The sequence below is a fragment of the Hypomesus transpacificus genome, chromosome 10, assembly GCF_021917145.1.
Source record: "Hypomesus transpacificus isolate Combined female chromosome 10, fHypTra1, whole genome shotgun sequence".
NCBI lineage: Eukaryota > Metazoa > Chordata > Actinopteri > Osmeriformes > Osmeridae > Hypomesus > Hypomesus transpacificus.
In genome coordinates this window covers 3785390-3802022 of record NC_061069.1, presented here as the reverse complement: position 1 = coordinate 3802022, position 16633 = coordinate 3785390, and the positions used below count along the sequence as shown (strand labels likewise).

Genomic DNA, 16633 nt, shown 5'->3' with positions numbered 1-16633 from the left:
AAATGGCAATGTCAACATTTTCCAGGAAAAACACAATAACATTTTTGCATGGCATTTCAATTTAATCGGACTCATGATAATTTGGCCTAACCATAAACTATCAAAAAATCTTTCAGCAACAGGTAATGAATACCTCAATGGCAATTATAATCCTTGGAAAATAGTTCCCGATATGGTTTTTTAGTGCATCAAACAACTGGTTTTCATGTGAATTGTAATTTAGTTTAGTAGTCGCATTAGTAGTGTGGGATAGTTGTGGGCGGGGCTAGCTTATCCGGGGTCTGATTGTGACCCCGAATGTGACCCGAACTGGATTGCGAACATGGCGGAGGTAGGAAAGACTGAATTATTCGGAAAATTATTTTGTTTCTGGTTGACATTTGTTGTTCTATCGGATACACGGTTCCCAAATGTAATATTTTACTTATGCACAAAACTTTATTGCGACTCGCTTACATTTTCTAATATTGAACTAAGCCTTTTTCTGGGGTTAAATTGCATTTTGCAAACTTCAGTATTAGCTAGCTGCTGTAGCTACTGGTAAGTTTGCTATGGCTAGCTAACGTTAGCCTAGCTATGCTACCTACGTTCGGTTCTTGACTTCATCAGCGCAACACAGTTATTCCTGGATAGTGCTCTTGCTATAGCTAGCTAACTAGCAAACAAATGATTGTGCACATTGAAAACACTGCTCTGACACTTGTCCGTTTATAGTAGTTTGTGGCCTATCGTTCAAATTAGTATCCAGTTGCCAGAAATGCTACTGGTGATGATCGGATATCATATGCTATGTATGTGGCACCATCATAAGTTAGCCTAATAGCTGCTGCTTGATCAGCTAGCTAGATAGGCTAGCCAATTTCAGGCGCGCTTTTTGTGCTCTGACTCCCACTTCCTTCCACTAGAGACCAAGTATATTTTAGATTGATAAATGATCCTCTCCACTCAGTAGATAAAAAAAACATTACAATTTAGCTAAAAGTAATGTCTCCGTCTTTTATGATTGTAATTGCAGATTTAGCTAGCTAAACTGTATGAAAGGTGTTTAGGAAGACAGATTGTGTGTGTTAAGGTGGTTCGCTGTAAATAACTTTGCTATGTACTTGCATTTGATATCAAATTGTTTTTATGTTTCAGCCCTCCGTTGGGAGTACGAGCCCAGGTAAATATCTAATAATATCTATCTAATATCTAATATTCTCCGTAGATGCAATGAAAGTTGGTGCATTGGGGGGGAAAGACTACAATTCCATATCTGATTTCCTGTGTTTGTTTTCAGGAGGTTCAGCAGGTTCCGATGATCATGAATTCGACCCCTCGGTAGATATGCTGGTCCATGACTTTGATGATGAACGCACACTGGAGGAAGAGGAGATGCTTGAGGGGGGAGAGACCAACTTCAACAATGAGATCGAACATCTTGAACGGGTGCGCCAAATGTTGTTGGAGGCAATTAGACTGGTTAAACCAATCAGAGCAAAGAAATGTAATCTTGGATGTTGACAAAAATGCCTCAACGGGGCTCTTTTGTATAGTCATCATATTAAACCTGCCTCGTATCAGATAGACTGTTGTGATTGGCCTGACCCGATTCTGGTTTGAGGGGAATCTGTTTAAACGGGAGGGTAGCCAGAACAATCTTACAGAGCGAATAAAACATGAACTGGCAGATTCGTCTGATTCCCAGGCTAGGTGCGTCTTCTAACTTATCTAACTCGGTATAATACAGGATACAGGATCTGTCACCTAGTGACCCAAGTTTGGTTCTAAGTTGTTTAGGGTGACATTAAGTAAGGAAAATGGTTTGCATCGTTTGTTAGGAAAGTGAAATGCCCATTCACGAGTTGCTGAGTCTGTACGGATACGGCGGTGGCTCGCCTGTGGACGAAGAGGAGGAGGAGGAGGAGGAAGTCGAGGATGACGAGGACGACGGAGAGGCGGAGGACGACGAGGAGGAGGAAGAGGAGGACCTGGACAACGACGAGAGCAGTAGAAGCACGGGGGAGATGAAGAGGAACAAGGTGCGTCGCCACGGGACTCGCTCGAGGGTTTCATTTCCCCTTCAGAGCACCCCGACGAATCGACTGAAAGCATGCGGGGCACATTCAGACAAAGTCCACATGTGACCCGATCCTTGCGTGTGTTTCAGACCGAGGGAGTGAAGATCTTGTCGGGGCTGGGGGAGGACGCCCAGTCGTCCTGCGAGGTCCGCACGCGCTCCGTCAAAACCCTCGGCACGGCAGATCTCATTCGGCCGCAGAAACTCAAGTACTTTGAAAGTAAGAGCCTCCGACTCCTGTCCTACTTTTTTCCCCACCATCTTAGTTGTTTGCCTCTGTCGTCATTAAGCCCAAAATGTTACATTTAGTTGTCTTGGATCCTCCATTTTCTTTTAGACGATGCCGAGGAGGAGTCTGAGGAAGATGAGGATTATATTCCGTCAGAGGACTGGAAAAAGGTAACTATACCGACAACGTAACATCAGACGTGTCTGTCCTCTAGCTCATGTAGATGGGTGATGATGTAACTGGAAGAGGGTTTTCTTTTCAACAGGAGATCATGGTTGGTTCCATGTATCAGGCTGAAACGCCGTCGGGTCTGTGTAAATATAAAGACAACGAGAAAGGTAAGGACTTGCATGTTAGATCTGCTCGCGTTAGGCAATACATGACGTGGTCTGTAAAGAATTTGTTGAAAGATCAGGTCACCCCAAATCCTGAACCATAAACGTATGATGTGGAGGGGGAGGGCGGTACTTTCCCTGTTACTTGCATCAGTGTTTCCTCAAGGATTTTCTTTAGCAGTGGGGGCAGGTCTGTCCGAACCCCCCCCCCCCCCCCCCCATGTAATATTGCACAAATTTTTGTCCTATTTCCCTTAAAGAAATAAAGTTAGGGTACTTAATGACATCTTAGTCATAAAGTATGTTCTAAATGGCATAAATGCTTCCAATTAATACTTTACGTAACAACTTATTGTAAATGGTCAGTAACCTATTGATTAAGGGGCCACTCGGAAGCATGTACACTGTCTGCTTCATTTGATCTTGATGGGTTAAGCATTCTGTAGCAAATAATAACAATATACACACTATTAATTAAAACTACTTCAGCATAATAATGCACCTAAAATACAAAAGTGAGCAAGGGCAGCAATCGCTATCGACATGTGCAATTTCGCTAACAGGGGAAAAAAAGCCTACAAACAATTAAAATCACCAGTTAACTTAATTTAAATTAGCAAGAGCTATAGACTAATACAATAACAGGCTTAAATGAACTGACGTAAGTTAAACGACTTACAGTTCTCAGGGACGCACATGCAATCTCAACTGCACTGTGAAGCGCGTGTCCGTGCTATCCTCCGATATGCACTCTAACAATCACTGCTGATAGACGGCCTAAAATGTTGAACAGCCCTATTTCTGATACCGTGGCGTCAGAAATGTAGATCAACATAGCAGAAACACTGTACATCATTTCCCCCTCTCTTTCTTACGGTCACCTCCTCTCTGTCTGTCTCTCTCTAGTGTATGAAAACGATGACCAGCTCCTATGGGACCCCGAGTTCCTTCCGGAAGGCAAGGTGGTGGAGTTCCTGACAGAGGCGTCGAGGCGCACAGGGGAGGAGAAGGGAGTGGACGCCATCCCAGAGGGCTCTCACATCAAAGACAACGAGCAGGTGAGTGTGGTTAAGGAGCGCCCAGCTGGAGCCGTCCACAGACCGCAGGCCGTAATGACACGACTCTCATCCTGCTCTTCCCAGGCTCTTTATGAACTGGTCAAGTGTGATTTTGACACAGAGGAAGCTTTAAGAAGATTGAAGTTTAATGTCAAAGCAGCTAGAGGTAATTGTATTCTGTATGTTTATGGATTTTGTGTTAACCGATGCAATGTCTTCTGTATGGGTAAAATCGCCTTGACAGAGTTGTCTGGGTGAAGTATCTTTTTTTAACCCTTTCTGTTTTGCCATAGAAGAACTGTCTGTGTGGACAGAAGAAGAATGTAGAAATTTTGAACAAGGACTCAAAGCTTATGGAAAAGACTTTCATTTAATTCAAGCTAACAAGGTAAGACATTGTCATTGATTATACCATTTATCATTTCATATTTAATTGAATTACAATACAATATTTGATGTTCCTGAGAAAAAAAAAGTATTAGAATAATGTACTTGTTCATTTTGTTTTTGAGATTTGCATATGATGTGTTTTGAAAGCTATCAGAGTGGGAGTCGGTTTCATTTCAACTCCAATTAGTGTCAGGAGGAGTCCAAATTTGATTTGTGAATTGAATGAAAATCACTCTGTAATCCCGCACTACAAGAGTGGTTTTCAATTCACTGCACATTTCTGAAAGCTCTCCCTCTGAATCGAAAGTTGAACTGGAACTAAGCCCCACTCTGGAAGCGATGGTAATAATGGCTATTTCTCGTGTCTGCTGAATTAAATTTTTCAGGTGAGAACTAGGTCTGTAGGAGAATGTGTGGCCTTTTATTACATGTGGAAGAAGTCTGAGCGTTATGATTTCTTTGCACAGCAAACCAGGCTTGGGAAAAGGAAATACAACCTTCACCCAGGTGTCACGTAAGTCAATACGCTGAAAACTGGGGGGCTTTAGCCATTTGAGTTGCATACCTTGTTGCATCCCCCTGCGTGTGGATGTGACACTGCCGTGACCAGGGCTCCGCCCCCTGGTCAGTGCAGTACGTGGCGCTGACTGTGTCCTGCCTGTGTGCGTCACCAGGGACTACATGGACAGGCTGCTGGATGAGACAGAGAGTGCTACATCCAGCAGGGCGGCCTCGCCCCCGCCCACCACCTCCAACAGCAGCACCAGCTACTCGGAGAAGGAGGACGGTAGCAGCCACAACGGTGAGGAAACACACAAGACATTGCTTCGCACACAGACAAGATTCGTGTCAACAGCCACGATTTGGGACAAGTCCATTGACGGCAACTCATTCGGTCCCGACAGGTTTATCGAGCCACAACTCGGGTTCAGGAGAAGGCTCGTCGCTGTTGAATGAAGTAAAAGCAGAAGCTGCCCAGCGGTCCAACGGGCCCTCGCACGGCTCCGACTCCCCTCCCCCGGCCTCAGACAACGACTCGAACGGCTGCGAGTCGTCGGAGGCGCCCAGCCATGACCGGAACGGGGCCCTGGAGACCCACGGCGAGGCCCCGCCTCCCTACGACCGGCTGAGCAAGAGGTGCCGGACGGAGGCGGAGCCGTCGGGCCAGAGCGAGCCCGAGCCCTCCAGAACTCAGGAGGACTGACGACTCCTCGGGGGGGAGGCAGGGCAAGAGGGACATGGAAACCAAACGTCAACGACCAACCAAACCCAGCTGGGCCACCAGCAACCGAGGGAGGGGCAGAGGCCTGATTGTAAAGGAGCACACATGGCCCCCCCCCACCCCCAAACCCAGCAAACCTCGGCTCCACTCATCCAAAGTACCACGGGATCCTTCACTACGATTCTACTATTCTTTTTCAATATCCATTTTTGGAGAGACTGATCTCAAAATTTTTCCCCCAGAAAAGGCTTTCTCCCCCCCACTCCACTGTTTGTATCAGAAACAGAAAAAAAATGGCCTGTGATATTTTTTTATGCAAGAGATATTTATATATTTTTAAAGAAATGTACTACGGTGAGTATCTGCCGCCAAAGCCGTTTGGTTCCAGAAAATAAGAGGATGCGTGGTTTCAAGAGCGTGAAGCAGGCAGAAGCGTTTTAGCAAGCACACTTAGTTGCACTTTTTTGTTGTTGTGGTTGTCATTGCTCATTAGACACCCCTTATAGGTGGGTTCCTAGCCTATGTTTGTTCAGTTGAGAGAAATAAATCTGTTTCCTTCCAGGTTTGTTTGTATAAAGCGTTTGACATCAGTGATGTCTTGTATTATAACTCATCCATAAAAATTTCAAAAGCTATTTTTGGATTTTCTTAGACGGCTTTTTCATGTTATTTTATCGTATTTTTTTGGTTTCTATTAGACAGTAGTCCCTAAGTTTTGATGTAAAGTTTGTATAGATTTCTTAACAACTTGTACAGTTCTTACACTTTGATAACCGTAAAATCTTAAATCAGCCTGTATTTTACAGTCTTTCCTGTGAGATTATGGTCAAAGATTTTCTCGCCTTGTTGCTCTAAACTGGGATGTAACAAAATGTCCATCTCTGCTCTGCAGTCTTTCCCTCCTCCCCCCATTCCTGTTTCACACCAGTCTCATGTTGAAATGTATTTACTGCAAAACAATGTTGTTTTTTTATTGACTCGGCTTACAAGACACTGGCGGTCGTCCTTTTATCCCGTAGCACAGTAGGAGGAGGACTGTTGTGTTGTGATGTCTCTGTACTCAGCCATTACGTGCAGCATACAGGCTGTTAGCCCCAGTCAAGACCCTCTCCATTGGGTACTGAGAGTCCTCTTAGTAACTGGGCTCGCTTTTGAAATAACCTGAACTTTAGCACGGTAACTCTTGTTTTTTTCTTCAATGTTTTACTTCTTTGTACTCTTTTGAATCTTACATATGGAGTTTTTTTTTTTTTTTTGTCTTTTAAAAAGGTTATGCCTCAAAATAATGTTGATTGTTGATTCATGTAGTTTTGTTTTTACTTTTGACAAAAAAATGTGCTGTAAGTTTTCCTCCAGAAAATGAGTGAGGTATATACCAAGACTGGTTGTGAATGGAATAACGTTGGCTATATTTAATAAAGATTCCGAATGTTCCGTATTGTTTGTGTTAATTTCAAGACGGTACACAGTTTGGTTTGTGATGACTCACATGTTGATGTCAGCAATGCCTCTGAATTTCTAACAAAATCAATGATACTGCTTTTATATTAAAAATACATTGTTTTTGTAAAAAAAACGATTTAGTAAAATCTAAATGGATTACAAATGATTGCAGTAGGATAATTATACAAAACATGCTTTCACATCTTGAGCTGGTAATATTAGAGGTACTATATCTCTAATGGCAACCTTCCACTGGCATGGTCATGTTCAGTATTTTTCTGAGGAACAAAAACATTTAAGAACATGTCATTTACATTTTCTTTTTTCATACATACAGAACTCACTTGTCTCACCCCTCCAACCTGTTGAAACCCCAACTAGTCTACAGTTGCTTACTTGATTGTTCCTCTGTGAAGGTGATGTACGAGTACACTAGACTGCCAGCAATGCTGCAGAGGGGAGAAGCAGTAAGTGTTGAATTACACTACATTCCTGACAGTTCTAAACCAATAAACAGTTCTAAACTACACTCATAGCAATGCTCCTTACCTGATGTTTAAGCCAATGAAATTGAGCCAGGTGAAAATGTAGTCCCCGCCAAACACAATGCCAATATACGTCACTAGAATATTCTATTGGAGGAAAGAAAACCCATAGGTCACAATTGTGTTGATGGTCTTTAACACCATATCATTGTATTAACAAGTCCATCAAATCTTACTTTAATACATCCCACAATGGTAGTGGTCAAAGCAGAGTTGTACTGAGTGCACAGCACAATGGAGTACATCAGAATGAACCTGTCCAAGGCAGAAAAAAATGGATTAAAAAGAAAAAGAAAAATAAAAGGTATCAAATTGAATGGTAGGAATGAGGTCAGCAACTGTGTGCTCACCCCATAACACAGGAGAGCCCAAACTGGATAAGAAACACCACATTGGACCACCCTTCAAACTCTATGGCCTAAAAACACAAAACACATTAGTTACATTCAATGCAAAGTCCCCAAGAATCTAACAGCAATAACTCTAACAGCGTGACTCCATAATATATATATATATTTTTTTTTACCGTCTGCAGTTCCCCAGTGTAGTGTGCATACAACACAGTAGGGAGGATCATGAACAAGGCATTGTAGTACAGCAGTCCATACTTGCCCAGCTCCTATGAAAAAAATGACATGTATTGTATATCAGATGTAAATTATGTTCCGTGTACTTATATGTTATGTTAAGTGCTTGCGTCGTCTTGTCTTAAGAATTTCAGTGCCCAGTCTAACCTTGTGTTGTTCTGTGTACCTGACAAATAAGACTTGAACTTGATCACAAAGATGCAAAAAAAAATTAAACAAATGCAGTGAAATTTGCTTTTGCCACACGTAAGCCATTGCAATATATCTTTCTTAATTTGTTAACTACAGGTCTCAGACACCAGTGTGACAAGTCTACGGCTAATGGTTTTCCTATTTTTCAGTGCAGTAGTATGTATTCCTTTATTCCGATGTTGATTTTCAAGATCATCTGATTGCCCTAATCGTCATGGACGGAAGCTCCGCCTGAGCTTTTAGAAAATAAAAGTATTTTGTAGCACAAGGATTGGATCTTATTCTGAAACTTGAGTACTTGATATACACACCGTGTTCATGACACCACATATTACAAATGTACAGTTGAGTGACTACTTCGTTTGGGTTACGCCAAAGCACTCTACACACAAGCTGTTGTTTCTCTGCAGGGGTACATATCCACTTACCTTGGAATCGAGTTTCTGCTTTACATAAGCCCCATTGGCAGCAGTCAGGACATTATTCAGCATGACGCATACATAACCTTGGAGGTCAAAGGCCAAATCAGAGCTACAACCAACAAGAAAGGATGTCACCGTTTGAGATGTTACACCCAGTCATTTCTGCCATCATATCTGAGTCATTTTATACTCCAAAGGCACTCTAGTTATTGATCTAACAATTAAGGATCTTACCTTGCAGCAACAAATGCACCCAAAATCATGGCAAACACTGTGAGCTTGACAGACCCAGAGAAGGTCTTTCTGTGCGGAAGGATTTGGACTCAAGTCAGGGGATGAAGGATGGACAAAAGCACTGTGATCTTCACATTTCTAGATTTTCGACTTTATTCAATGTTTAATAATAATTCAGTGTTTAAACCTACTTCAGTAGAAAGCCCTCTGCCAACATGGTTAACAAGATGGAGAATCTCCTAAGTACTGTAAACATGGGAAGACTGGAGAGCAACACAATTAGTAATACAACATTTGTTTTATTGTGTCAAATGATGGTTATTATGGACAGAGCCTTACTTGAGTCGTTGTGTCCCAAACAGGCCTGATACCTGATTCCCCACGTACAGAAGAGGAAGTGGGAACATCTGGAATAGCCAAAGATCAAAGGGTGTTTCATTAGGGTGTCAAAGGGTGTCCTCCCCATGTAAGGTTATCTGACCTTACGACTCATCATCATAGGGATGATGTTCATGATTTTGGTGATGTTCTTGCATCTCTGTGAGGGATGATAAATATGTATATAATCAAAACAATATTAGATTATATTTGTGCATTCATGCATATGTTAATTTACCTTGTTTGGTATACTCAAATCCAAATCGGGAAATTTGATAACACCTAATGCCTTTCCAATCCATAGTACTACAATTGTAGCAAACATCTGCAAAAGCAGCACATTCACAATCACATTCAACGCCAATACATAGCCTAAACAATGGGAAAGTAGCCTAATTAATACTGAAAACCCACTCACTTGACCAATCCCGACACATGTTGATGAAGGAAACCTGCAAAAACATCAATAGTTCAATAAGCAATGACGGACTGGCTGACATTACGATGGATGCAAACTGACAAGCACTGTTGTGCATGCAACCCCCTCTCCCGTAACTTAATAAGAGTCAATTCCCCACACGCTCAAAGTCCAAATCAACTCCACCTGTAACCAGTGAGAACACTTTTGTTCACAACAACAATGAGAAAGGAGCTTAGTCCGTAAAATCCAGCTGCGAAAAGTTTCAGTACGATGGCTGATCTCTTGTCGCTCTTCTCTTCTATTTCGGTCTCAGATAATGCGCCTTTAGCAGAGGTTTTTTTCTCATTTTGTTCATGTTGACGTTTCCTGACTTCCGCCATAGTATGAAATCACTAAAGGGGGTGTGGTTGGGTTGTCGATTTACGTGCCCGCCCACTTACAGTTCTCCACCCAAAACAAAGCTGCCTATCAAACAGCTCCATCTTGTGGGTGTTAATTTTATGGACTTTTCAACGTTAAAATCTTATTCAACATATTTTAAAACTGTCATGCATGGTTAGCTGTTTCTCTGCTCCAACACACATGATTAAATGAATGTTCGTTATCAGGCTTCTGCTGAGCTTCATTTGAATCAGGTATGTTGGAGAAACACTATTTTGAAGTATATGCTGGGCTGCCAACTTTTCAAAAAACCTTGGAGTGAGATTTGGTGGGGCCAACCACGACATTTCACATTAGTTTGCATCCTCCCCCCCCCCCCCCCCCCCTGTTTACAGTTTACGAGATGTCAAAAAAAATTATATCTAAAGTATAGGCTACTTAATTGTGTTAATGATAATTAATTTAGTGTTTTACATGATGAGTGTGTTTAAGTGTTTAATGGAATAGGTTTGTAGTTATTTTAGTAAACAAATTTGTGTTTTACACCGATATCATCCCTTTGGGCCTTTGGGGGTTCAGGCAGACAGACATGGCTGGGAGGCACCTGTCTATCATCCTGGACAGAGTTTGGCTCTCCACCAGGGATATCAAACTAAGACTTCCCTGCAGAAAAATGAGTCCCCGGTTTATTGGACCGTTCCGGATCTGGAGCAGACCCTGGACCTGGGCAACAAACCATCTGTTGACAGGCAGAGATGTGTTTAGCTTGGATATGTGTTTGCACTGCATTCTTACCATGCCAATGTATTCATCAGTTAGATATTGTAGCAGGTTCAGGGGTGTGGGGTTTCCACACCATCATCATATACCACTATTTGCTTGATGGAGTTTTTGTTGCAATTAACAATACTATAACCAAAAGCAAGTCGTTTTGTCATCTAGACTGTTCTGAAGCTACACACTGCACCATGTTACAGTATTATCTTATCAGAGTTGCCTTACTATTATTGGCTTTACTATGATGAAAGTGCAATGAGGGTTACTTTTCTGTCTTCGAATACATTGGCCTGGCCTTCATGAACCACCCGTTTCCTAACTTGACTATTAAAACGCAATAAAGAGTCCAATGCAGTAATTGTTTGGTTTTCCGTTTTAAAATCACAGTAATGATTTCACACAACTCACTGCCGTGGGCAGAACACATGTAACACCTCTAAAGCAATTTATTAGAACAGGGATGTTTGCAAGTCTGTCGTCAAGTGGCTCAAACAGTGACACAAAAGATTTGCTCCAGTCGTCTGTCTGTACATGACCAGCGAGTCTTAAGAGCACGGAATATAAAGCTTGACTAAGTTTCACTGGTCTAAACTCCCCTCCCACCCCATCCTTTTCCCCCAACCCGATGAGCTTGAAGTATACCATCGTCAGTAAAATCAAAACCAGGCTGGAGATGTAAACACAGATGGCTGCAAGCAGGGTAAGCATTCATACATTCTGTTGCACTTGAATGCTCCACGTTGAACGGCACATTTCTTTCAGACAAATTATGCAGTAGTGCTGCTGGATCGATACAAATAACAACAATAAAAAAATGACAGCAAAGATCACAAGAGGAACAAACAAACAAAACCTTCAGAGTACAGGTGGTGATAAATCATGTGCTTCCAAGCTCAAAGACATTTGAAAGATCTATCAATACCCTAAGTGCAAGATATGTCCACCGTCTATCATACCTATATAGAATTACTATGTTCTAAAAATAAAAACGACTTCAGGTAAAACCATATAGCTAAGAACCTGCAGACTGCATTGAAGAGCTCATAGCAGAGGAGTCCTTTAAGTCTAAGTAACTATTGTTCTAGCATCACCCTTACATTCTCTCTCTCTCTCTCTCTCTCTCTCTCTCACACACACATATACACATTCACACAGTGCACAAACACTCCCAACACATAAATGGTCACGCACAAAAATATATTTTCTTTGTGGTCCTAAAGTTCCTTGTAGAATGTAGCTTGTATGAACTAAACGGAACCAGCTTAGACATATTGGGCCCTGGTGTCCCTGTACACAGGTAGCATGTCTGGACCAGGGACAAAGCTCACTAACCTCTGATCCATCAGAAAAATTGTTGAGCCATCAAAAAAAGGGGGGGGGGGGGGGGAGGGGGGAAAGGACTCAAAAGGAAAACCATAGGCGATTACTTTCACTGCACGACAAAGCAGAAAAATATCAAGCTTAATGAGCAGTCCGTAGACCCAAGGTACATTTACAAACACATGTCAAATAGTTAGTACAAATGTACTAAAACTGTACTTAAAAGTCTAGCATATCATTAAATGCACGACTCATAAACAAACCCCTGAAACTGGTCTAAGATGACTCCATAACATTTACGTTTAAGTCATGAGGAAAGCGCGAGATAAAAGCCTCAGGGGTGAGACCAATACTTAAACCAATCCTGGAAATGCATATTATCAAGCAGCAATACAAAAGAATATCCATGAAGTATGCATAATCTCTGAAAAAAACAATACTGTATGAAAACATCCCTGCTATCATGTCTCTAAATACAAAACTTCTACCAATAATTTGCTTCAGTGTAACAAGAGAAGTCCTTTTTCCTTGTCTTTTTTAATCTTCTCCCTCTCCTTTCAAAACGGGTTAAAATTTCAGTCCTTGGAGGTGAAGGGATGACAGTCTTTTTCAGAGTTTAAAATATTTTTTTCTTGGTTTTTCTCGTATAGTTGAAGAAGTTGTAAGCATGCAAGCCTCGTAGAGGAGGGGCCCGGAGGGGGAGGGGGGCGATGATGGAGTGCTGGCGTCGGGGTCTTCCTAGGCCAGGGCAGGGAACGCCTCAGGGTCGTCCACATTGGGAACAGACACTCCGCTCGGCTGAGGGGAAAGGCCAGATAGAAACAAGGAGAGGTTAGGAAAGAAAAAGGAGAAAGCCAGAGAATCATAGTCCAAGACGTGGATACAAGCTTCAACTAACTTCACAAAATTGTGAACCTATGTGGCTTTGTGTCCACAGCCACGCCAGTGGGTTCACAGCCATGTAGCAGTCTGAGACTACAGCCTTCAAATGTTACCTTTTCGGATCGTCCTCCGCCTCGCGCCGGCCGGGTGCCTCCCCCTCCGGCTCCGCGTCCTCCCCTCCCCCCTCGGGCTCCCCCGCGCCCGCGCCCCGGGCGCCCCAGGTCTCCAAAGTTGATCTCCAGTTGTGATGTGATGTCGTTGGCGGGCTTACGGAAGTGGTGGTCGGCGCCGGCGTCCTCGGGGTTAGGCGGCTGGAGGTTCAGAGCGGCAGAGTTAGTCATACTGTGGCACGTCCCACATGGAACTAAGAAGGACGGTATTGAACGCAGCTTTTGGCTAATTCCACATCCACTGGTTCACAGTTGGAGGGACATGGGACGGGCAGGCTACCTTGGTAAACACGGGGATCACCTCTGCCTCGACCTCTGCAGCATCAATCACGGCGCCGACCGGCTTCTAGAATGACCCGAAAAAACAAGATGCACACAAGTCAGAACATGAATGGTGTAACTGGTGAGATTAACATAGAAAAAGTGACACTAAGTCCTCCTAAGAAGACAAGGTGGTGACAGGCAACCCCCCCCCCCCCCCCCCCCCCCCCCCAAAAAAAACACATAAAAAAATGACTCTTAAATAAGAAATAAGTGAACTGTAGACAGCAGCAGAAAAACCACCACCTGGGGTACATGCACCCAAACAGGCAGCTGAAATGCACTCAAAGAATGGTGAATGCTGTTGTTGCTTACGTCTTCACTCTTGGACTTGTGCAGAACGTAGCCCTTCTTCCACTGGCTGTCCGCCCCCTCGTTGGGCTTGCGGATGTTGAACTCCACCTTGGCGCGCTCCTTGTCCTGCATGGCCTTCCATTCATCCAGGGTCATCTCCTTAGGGCCCTCCTTCACTTCCTCCGCCTCGTTCTCCCTGGAGAAGACAAGCGATCACGTACAGGTGAGGGAAAGGATCAATCTCTCTGGCGTCTTCATTATTACTGTTATCGATCATCTGGCGTCTTCATTATTACCAAAGTGCCTGCTTTCTCCCATTCTATCACTGTGCCACTCTAGTCCTCTGGGCCTCAATTAATACAGCTTTAACTATACTCTCTTGGGGCAGCCTTGTGTTATTGTGACTCCGTGCCAACTGTTAGGCTACGGGTTTGAGGGCTCGTTGGCTTTTGATAAAACAGTAGCAAAGCTAGAAATTAGCTGGGTTGTGACCCGAGAGGTCCTGTTCCACAGAAATGCTCCGGGGGTGATTAGCAGGAGAGCGTAAGGCCGAGACCCTGGACCCTCCAGGATACTCACTTGTTCTCAGAATCAGCAGGTGGGTTCTCTTCTCCCTCCGGGGTGGCTTCAGGGGCAGCAGTCTGTTCAGCCTCGCTAGGCGATGCAAAACACATAAGGTGTTTATAAATGGAAGCCTTGGACACTAGTCAAGCCTGTGAACACGGCAATAGCCGGGTTTCCCAGATTTGTTGAGAAGCTCGTTGCTTCTTAACGAATCTAGGAAACCCGGCCAATGTCTGTTTTACTGGACAAGGGACGTTTTTTTTAATGACTCACCTGATTTCCTCCTTGGCGTTACCCCAGTTGTGAGGCCCACTCCCTCCGCGCTTCTCCTCGCTTTTCTGACTGCTGGATTGGTAAGAAGAAGCACTGAGACACTGGGGATGCCCGTTAGGAAAACCCTTATCCCCCATTTCGAGCACCCGGTCAAAGAATGACTCACGGTTTGTCACTGCCACTGTGTCTATCGAAGTCTCGTTTCCCGCGGGAATCAAAGCCGTCACCCCGCCCCATGCCCCGACCCCGGCCGCCCCGTCCGCCGCGGCCACCACCACGCCCTCTAGGGGGCCTGTCTCCAGAGGGTCTAAGAGACAGACAGATGGATTCAGTAGCAAGCCAAAAGCACACACAAAAACCCCGAAACGACATGCCTCGTTATTCCTACTGTATACGTTGAAGAAAGTGGTCTTATGAGAGAGAAGCTTATCTGCTAGCTACTTAGAGAAGGAAAGAACATAGAAAGGATAAACCCCACACACTGCTTCATCCTCAGACTTCAGCAGTTTTCCCTCAATACTCACTTGTCTGCAGAAAACTCTCCTCCGCCTCCTTCAGGCTTCTCCTCCATGGGTTTGTCAAAGCGCCGTTCACGCGGTGGTCTCCTGTCTGGCCTCCGGTCCCCAGGCCTCCCCTCACCCGGCCCCCCCTGGTGCTGCTGGGAGCCTGGCTGACCCTGCTGGTCCGGCCTCCGACCCACTCGCCTGATTCCTGACAACAAACAGACAAGGTGTTATAATGACCAGTTCATACTGTCTTAAGGGGGTGTTATAATGACCAGTTCATCCTGTCTTAAAGGGGTGTTATAATGACCAGTTCCTACTGTCTCAAAGACAGCTGATTGGGTTTACTTAGTAGCTCATTGACAGTGCAGTTAAGCCTTCACACAATGCTGTAATAGTGGACTGCTACAATGTCAACAAACGAAAGTCCTTGGCTCCATGTTGTGTTAATATTATTACTGAACAATAATGGCAAGGGCCAACATGGCCAAACAACAAAATGTTATGATCGCTGCCTTGTCAGCTAGCTTTTTTTGTCAACACATGCACTTGTTTTTATGCACATGTAGCCTACTCGTACCTATTTTGACAGCTAGCTACATAAGTTAGCTCATAACAACCGATGGTCTAGCATCATGGACCCTGTCAATCGGAAGGCTGTTTTTGACAGTTCAGTGTTGTTAGTTACACAATCAGCTGGAAATTGACATGCTTTAGATTTCATGCATTTCTGCAAATTAATAAGGTTACTTAGCAATAAGATGCAATAGCTGGTGCACGAATGCAATACTGAAAACCATCGTGTCACGATCCCTTTCCAAAAATAATACATTTGTGCAGTGCACGCCATCAATAGGACAGTTTGCCCTCTAATTGATAACAACAGGATAGGAACCATGTTGACCTCATGTTGTGTTTAGGTGTTACCAAGATAGCTAGCAAAAAGATGCTTGTAGTTGCATTGTCAGATAGATAGCGAAACAAACTTGATGCAAATATGATAGGGTGCAAATCTGGTACCTTCTTTCTTCAAAGGTACTGGAGCTTGAGATTCTTCCTTCTTGTCCAGAAGCGGGTTCTTCCTGTCCTTCTGTGACTCTTTCTTAGGCTGCTTGGCTGCCTGAGCTGCAGTCTTGTTGGTTCCAGCAGCGGCCCCCTCTTTCTTCTTGTTTTCAGCCGCTTTCAGCACCTCAAACGGGTCCGACTCATCATCTAATAGCTGGTCGAACCGGTTGGTTACGACGCAGCCGAAGCCTTCTTGCAGGTGTCCGGGCATGATGGCGCCCCTTCAGCGGGATACTCCTCCGATTCTACGAGGATTGATGCGAACAATTCGCTGGAAGCTGCCACAAGATGGCTGGGAAAATACCCCTTCTCTTCCGGCGCGAGGAATATCCGGGACCTTCAGTGGACTGGCTTGTCGTATGGGGCATGTAGTCATTTGTCCAGTACTATTAATTTATTTTTACATAAATCCACTCACATGTCATTCAAGATCATTTCATGAAACAAAATAATTGAACAGGACCCTCTAAGTAGTAGTAGCTTTTTTCATATTCAAACACAACAATTTTTCAGGGGTCAGATGGCTGAGCGGTGAGAGAGACGGGCTTGTAATCAGAAGGTTACTGGA

General features: G+C 43.9%; 3 protein-coding genes across 6 annotated transcripts; 1 reads left to right on the top strand and 2 right to left on the bottom strand.

The window, feature by feature from the left end:
- Positions 1 to 271: 271 nt before the first annotated feature.
- On the top strand, positions 272 to 6561 carry LOC124473078 (mesoderm induction early response protein 1-like). 3 transcript variants are annotated; one of them, XM_047028335.1, is made up of 13 exons: positions 272 to 331; positions 1138 to 1162; positions 1280 to 1428; positions 1821 to 2021; positions 2150 to 2279; positions 2397 to 2458; positions 2554 to 2626; positions 3530 to 3681; positions 3766 to 3847; positions 3978 to 4069; positions 4458 to 4585; positions 4746 to 4873; positions 4977 to 6561. In XM_047028335.1, exons 1-13 carry the CDS (start codon positions 323 to 325, stop codon positions 5273 to 5275), a joined length of 1530 nt encoding a protein of 509 aa, XP_046884291.1. In that variant the 5' UTR covers positions 272 to 322; the 3' UTR covers positions 5276 to 6561. The 3 variants fall into 3 exon arrangements, with proteins under 3 accessions (XP_046884291.1, XP_046884292.1, XP_046884290.1); XM_047028336.1 differs by having other exon boundaries at positions 3975 to 4069; positions 4539 to 4585; XM_047028334.1 differs by having other exon boundaries at positions 3975 to 4069.
- Positions 6562 to 6862: 301 nt separating this feature from the next.
- On the bottom strand, positions 6863 to 9913 carry LOC124473087 (UDP-N-acetylglucosamine/UDP-glucose/GDP-mannose transporter-like). The gene is made up of 13 exons (XM_047028346.1): positions 9699 to 9913; positions 9513 to 9546; positions 9333 to 9419; positions 9056 to 9123; positions 8908 to 8979; positions 8717 to 8785; positions 8489 to 8591; positions 7808 to 7900; positions 7632 to 7699; positions 7458 to 7536; positions 7286 to 7368; positions 7133 to 7185; positions 6863 to 7014 (listed from the first exon to the last, which is right to left on the bottom strand). The coding sequence occupies exons 1-13, from the start codon at positions 9893 to 9895 to the stop codon at positions 7004 to 7006; spliced, it is 1017 nt and encodes a 338-aa protein (XP_046884302.1). The 5' UTR covers positions 9896 to 9913; the 3' UTR covers positions 6863 to 7003.
- A 1188-nt stretch (positions 9914 to 11101) lies between these two features.
- On the bottom strand, positions 11102 to 16381 carry LOC124473083 (plasminogen activator inhibitor 1 RNA-binding protein-like). 2 transcript variants are annotated; one of them, XM_047028341.1, is made up of 9 exons: positions 16021 to 16381; positions 15022 to 15208; positions 14664 to 14804; positions 14498 to 14569; positions 14240 to 14314; positions 13682 to 13856; positions 13326 to 13391; positions 12989 to 13186; positions 11102 to 12791 (listed from the first exon to the last, which is right to left on the bottom strand). In XM_047028341.1, exons 1-9 carry the CDS (start codon positions 16274 to 16276, stop codon positions 12732 to 12734), a joined length of 1230 nt encoding a protein of 409 aa, XP_046884297.1. In that variant the 5' UTR covers positions 16277 to 16381; the 3' UTR covers positions 11102 to 12731. The 2 variants fall into 2 exon arrangements, with proteins under 2 accessions (XP_046884297.1, XP_046884298.1); XM_047028342.1 differs by having other exon boundaries at positions 14498 to 14566.
- Between the last annotated feature and the right edge of the window lie 252 nt (positions 16382 to 16633).

Coding starts and splice junctions, on each gene's coding strand:
- LOC124473087 (XM_047028346.1), bottom strand. CDS start 9,895: ATGGCGGAAGTCAGGAAACGTCAACATGAACAAAATGAGAAAAAAACC. Junction 8,786..8,907: donor GCAGAGGGCTTTCTACTGAA/GTAGGTTTAAAC, acceptor CCTTCCGCACAG/AAAGACCTTCTCTGGGTCTG. Junction 7,186..7,285: donor TTCATTGGCTTAAACATCAG/GTAAGGAGCATT, acceptor TCCCCTCTGCAG/CATTGCTGGCAGTCTAGTGT.
- LOC124473078 (XM_047028334.1), top strand. Junction 1,163..1,279: donor CGTTGGGAGTACGAGCCCAG/GTAAATATCTAA, acceptor GTTTGTTTTCAG/GAGGTTCAGCAGGTTCCGAT. Junction 1,429..1,820: donor AGATCGAACATCTTGAACGG/GTGCGCCAAATG, acceptor ATCGTTTGTTAG/GAAAGTGAAATGCCCATTCA.
- LOC124473083 (XM_047028341.1), bottom strand. CDS start 16,276: ATGCCCGGACACCTGCAAGAAGGCTTCGGCTGCGTCGTAACCAACCGG. Junction 13,187..13,325: donor TGATCCCCGTGTTTACCAAG/GTAGCCTGCCCG, acceptor CTGAACCTCCAG/CCGCCTAACCCCGAGGACGC. Junction 12,792..12,988: donor GCGGAGGACGATCCGAAAAG/GTAACATTTGAA, acceptor CTTTCCCCTCAG/CCGAGCGGAGTGTCTGTTCC.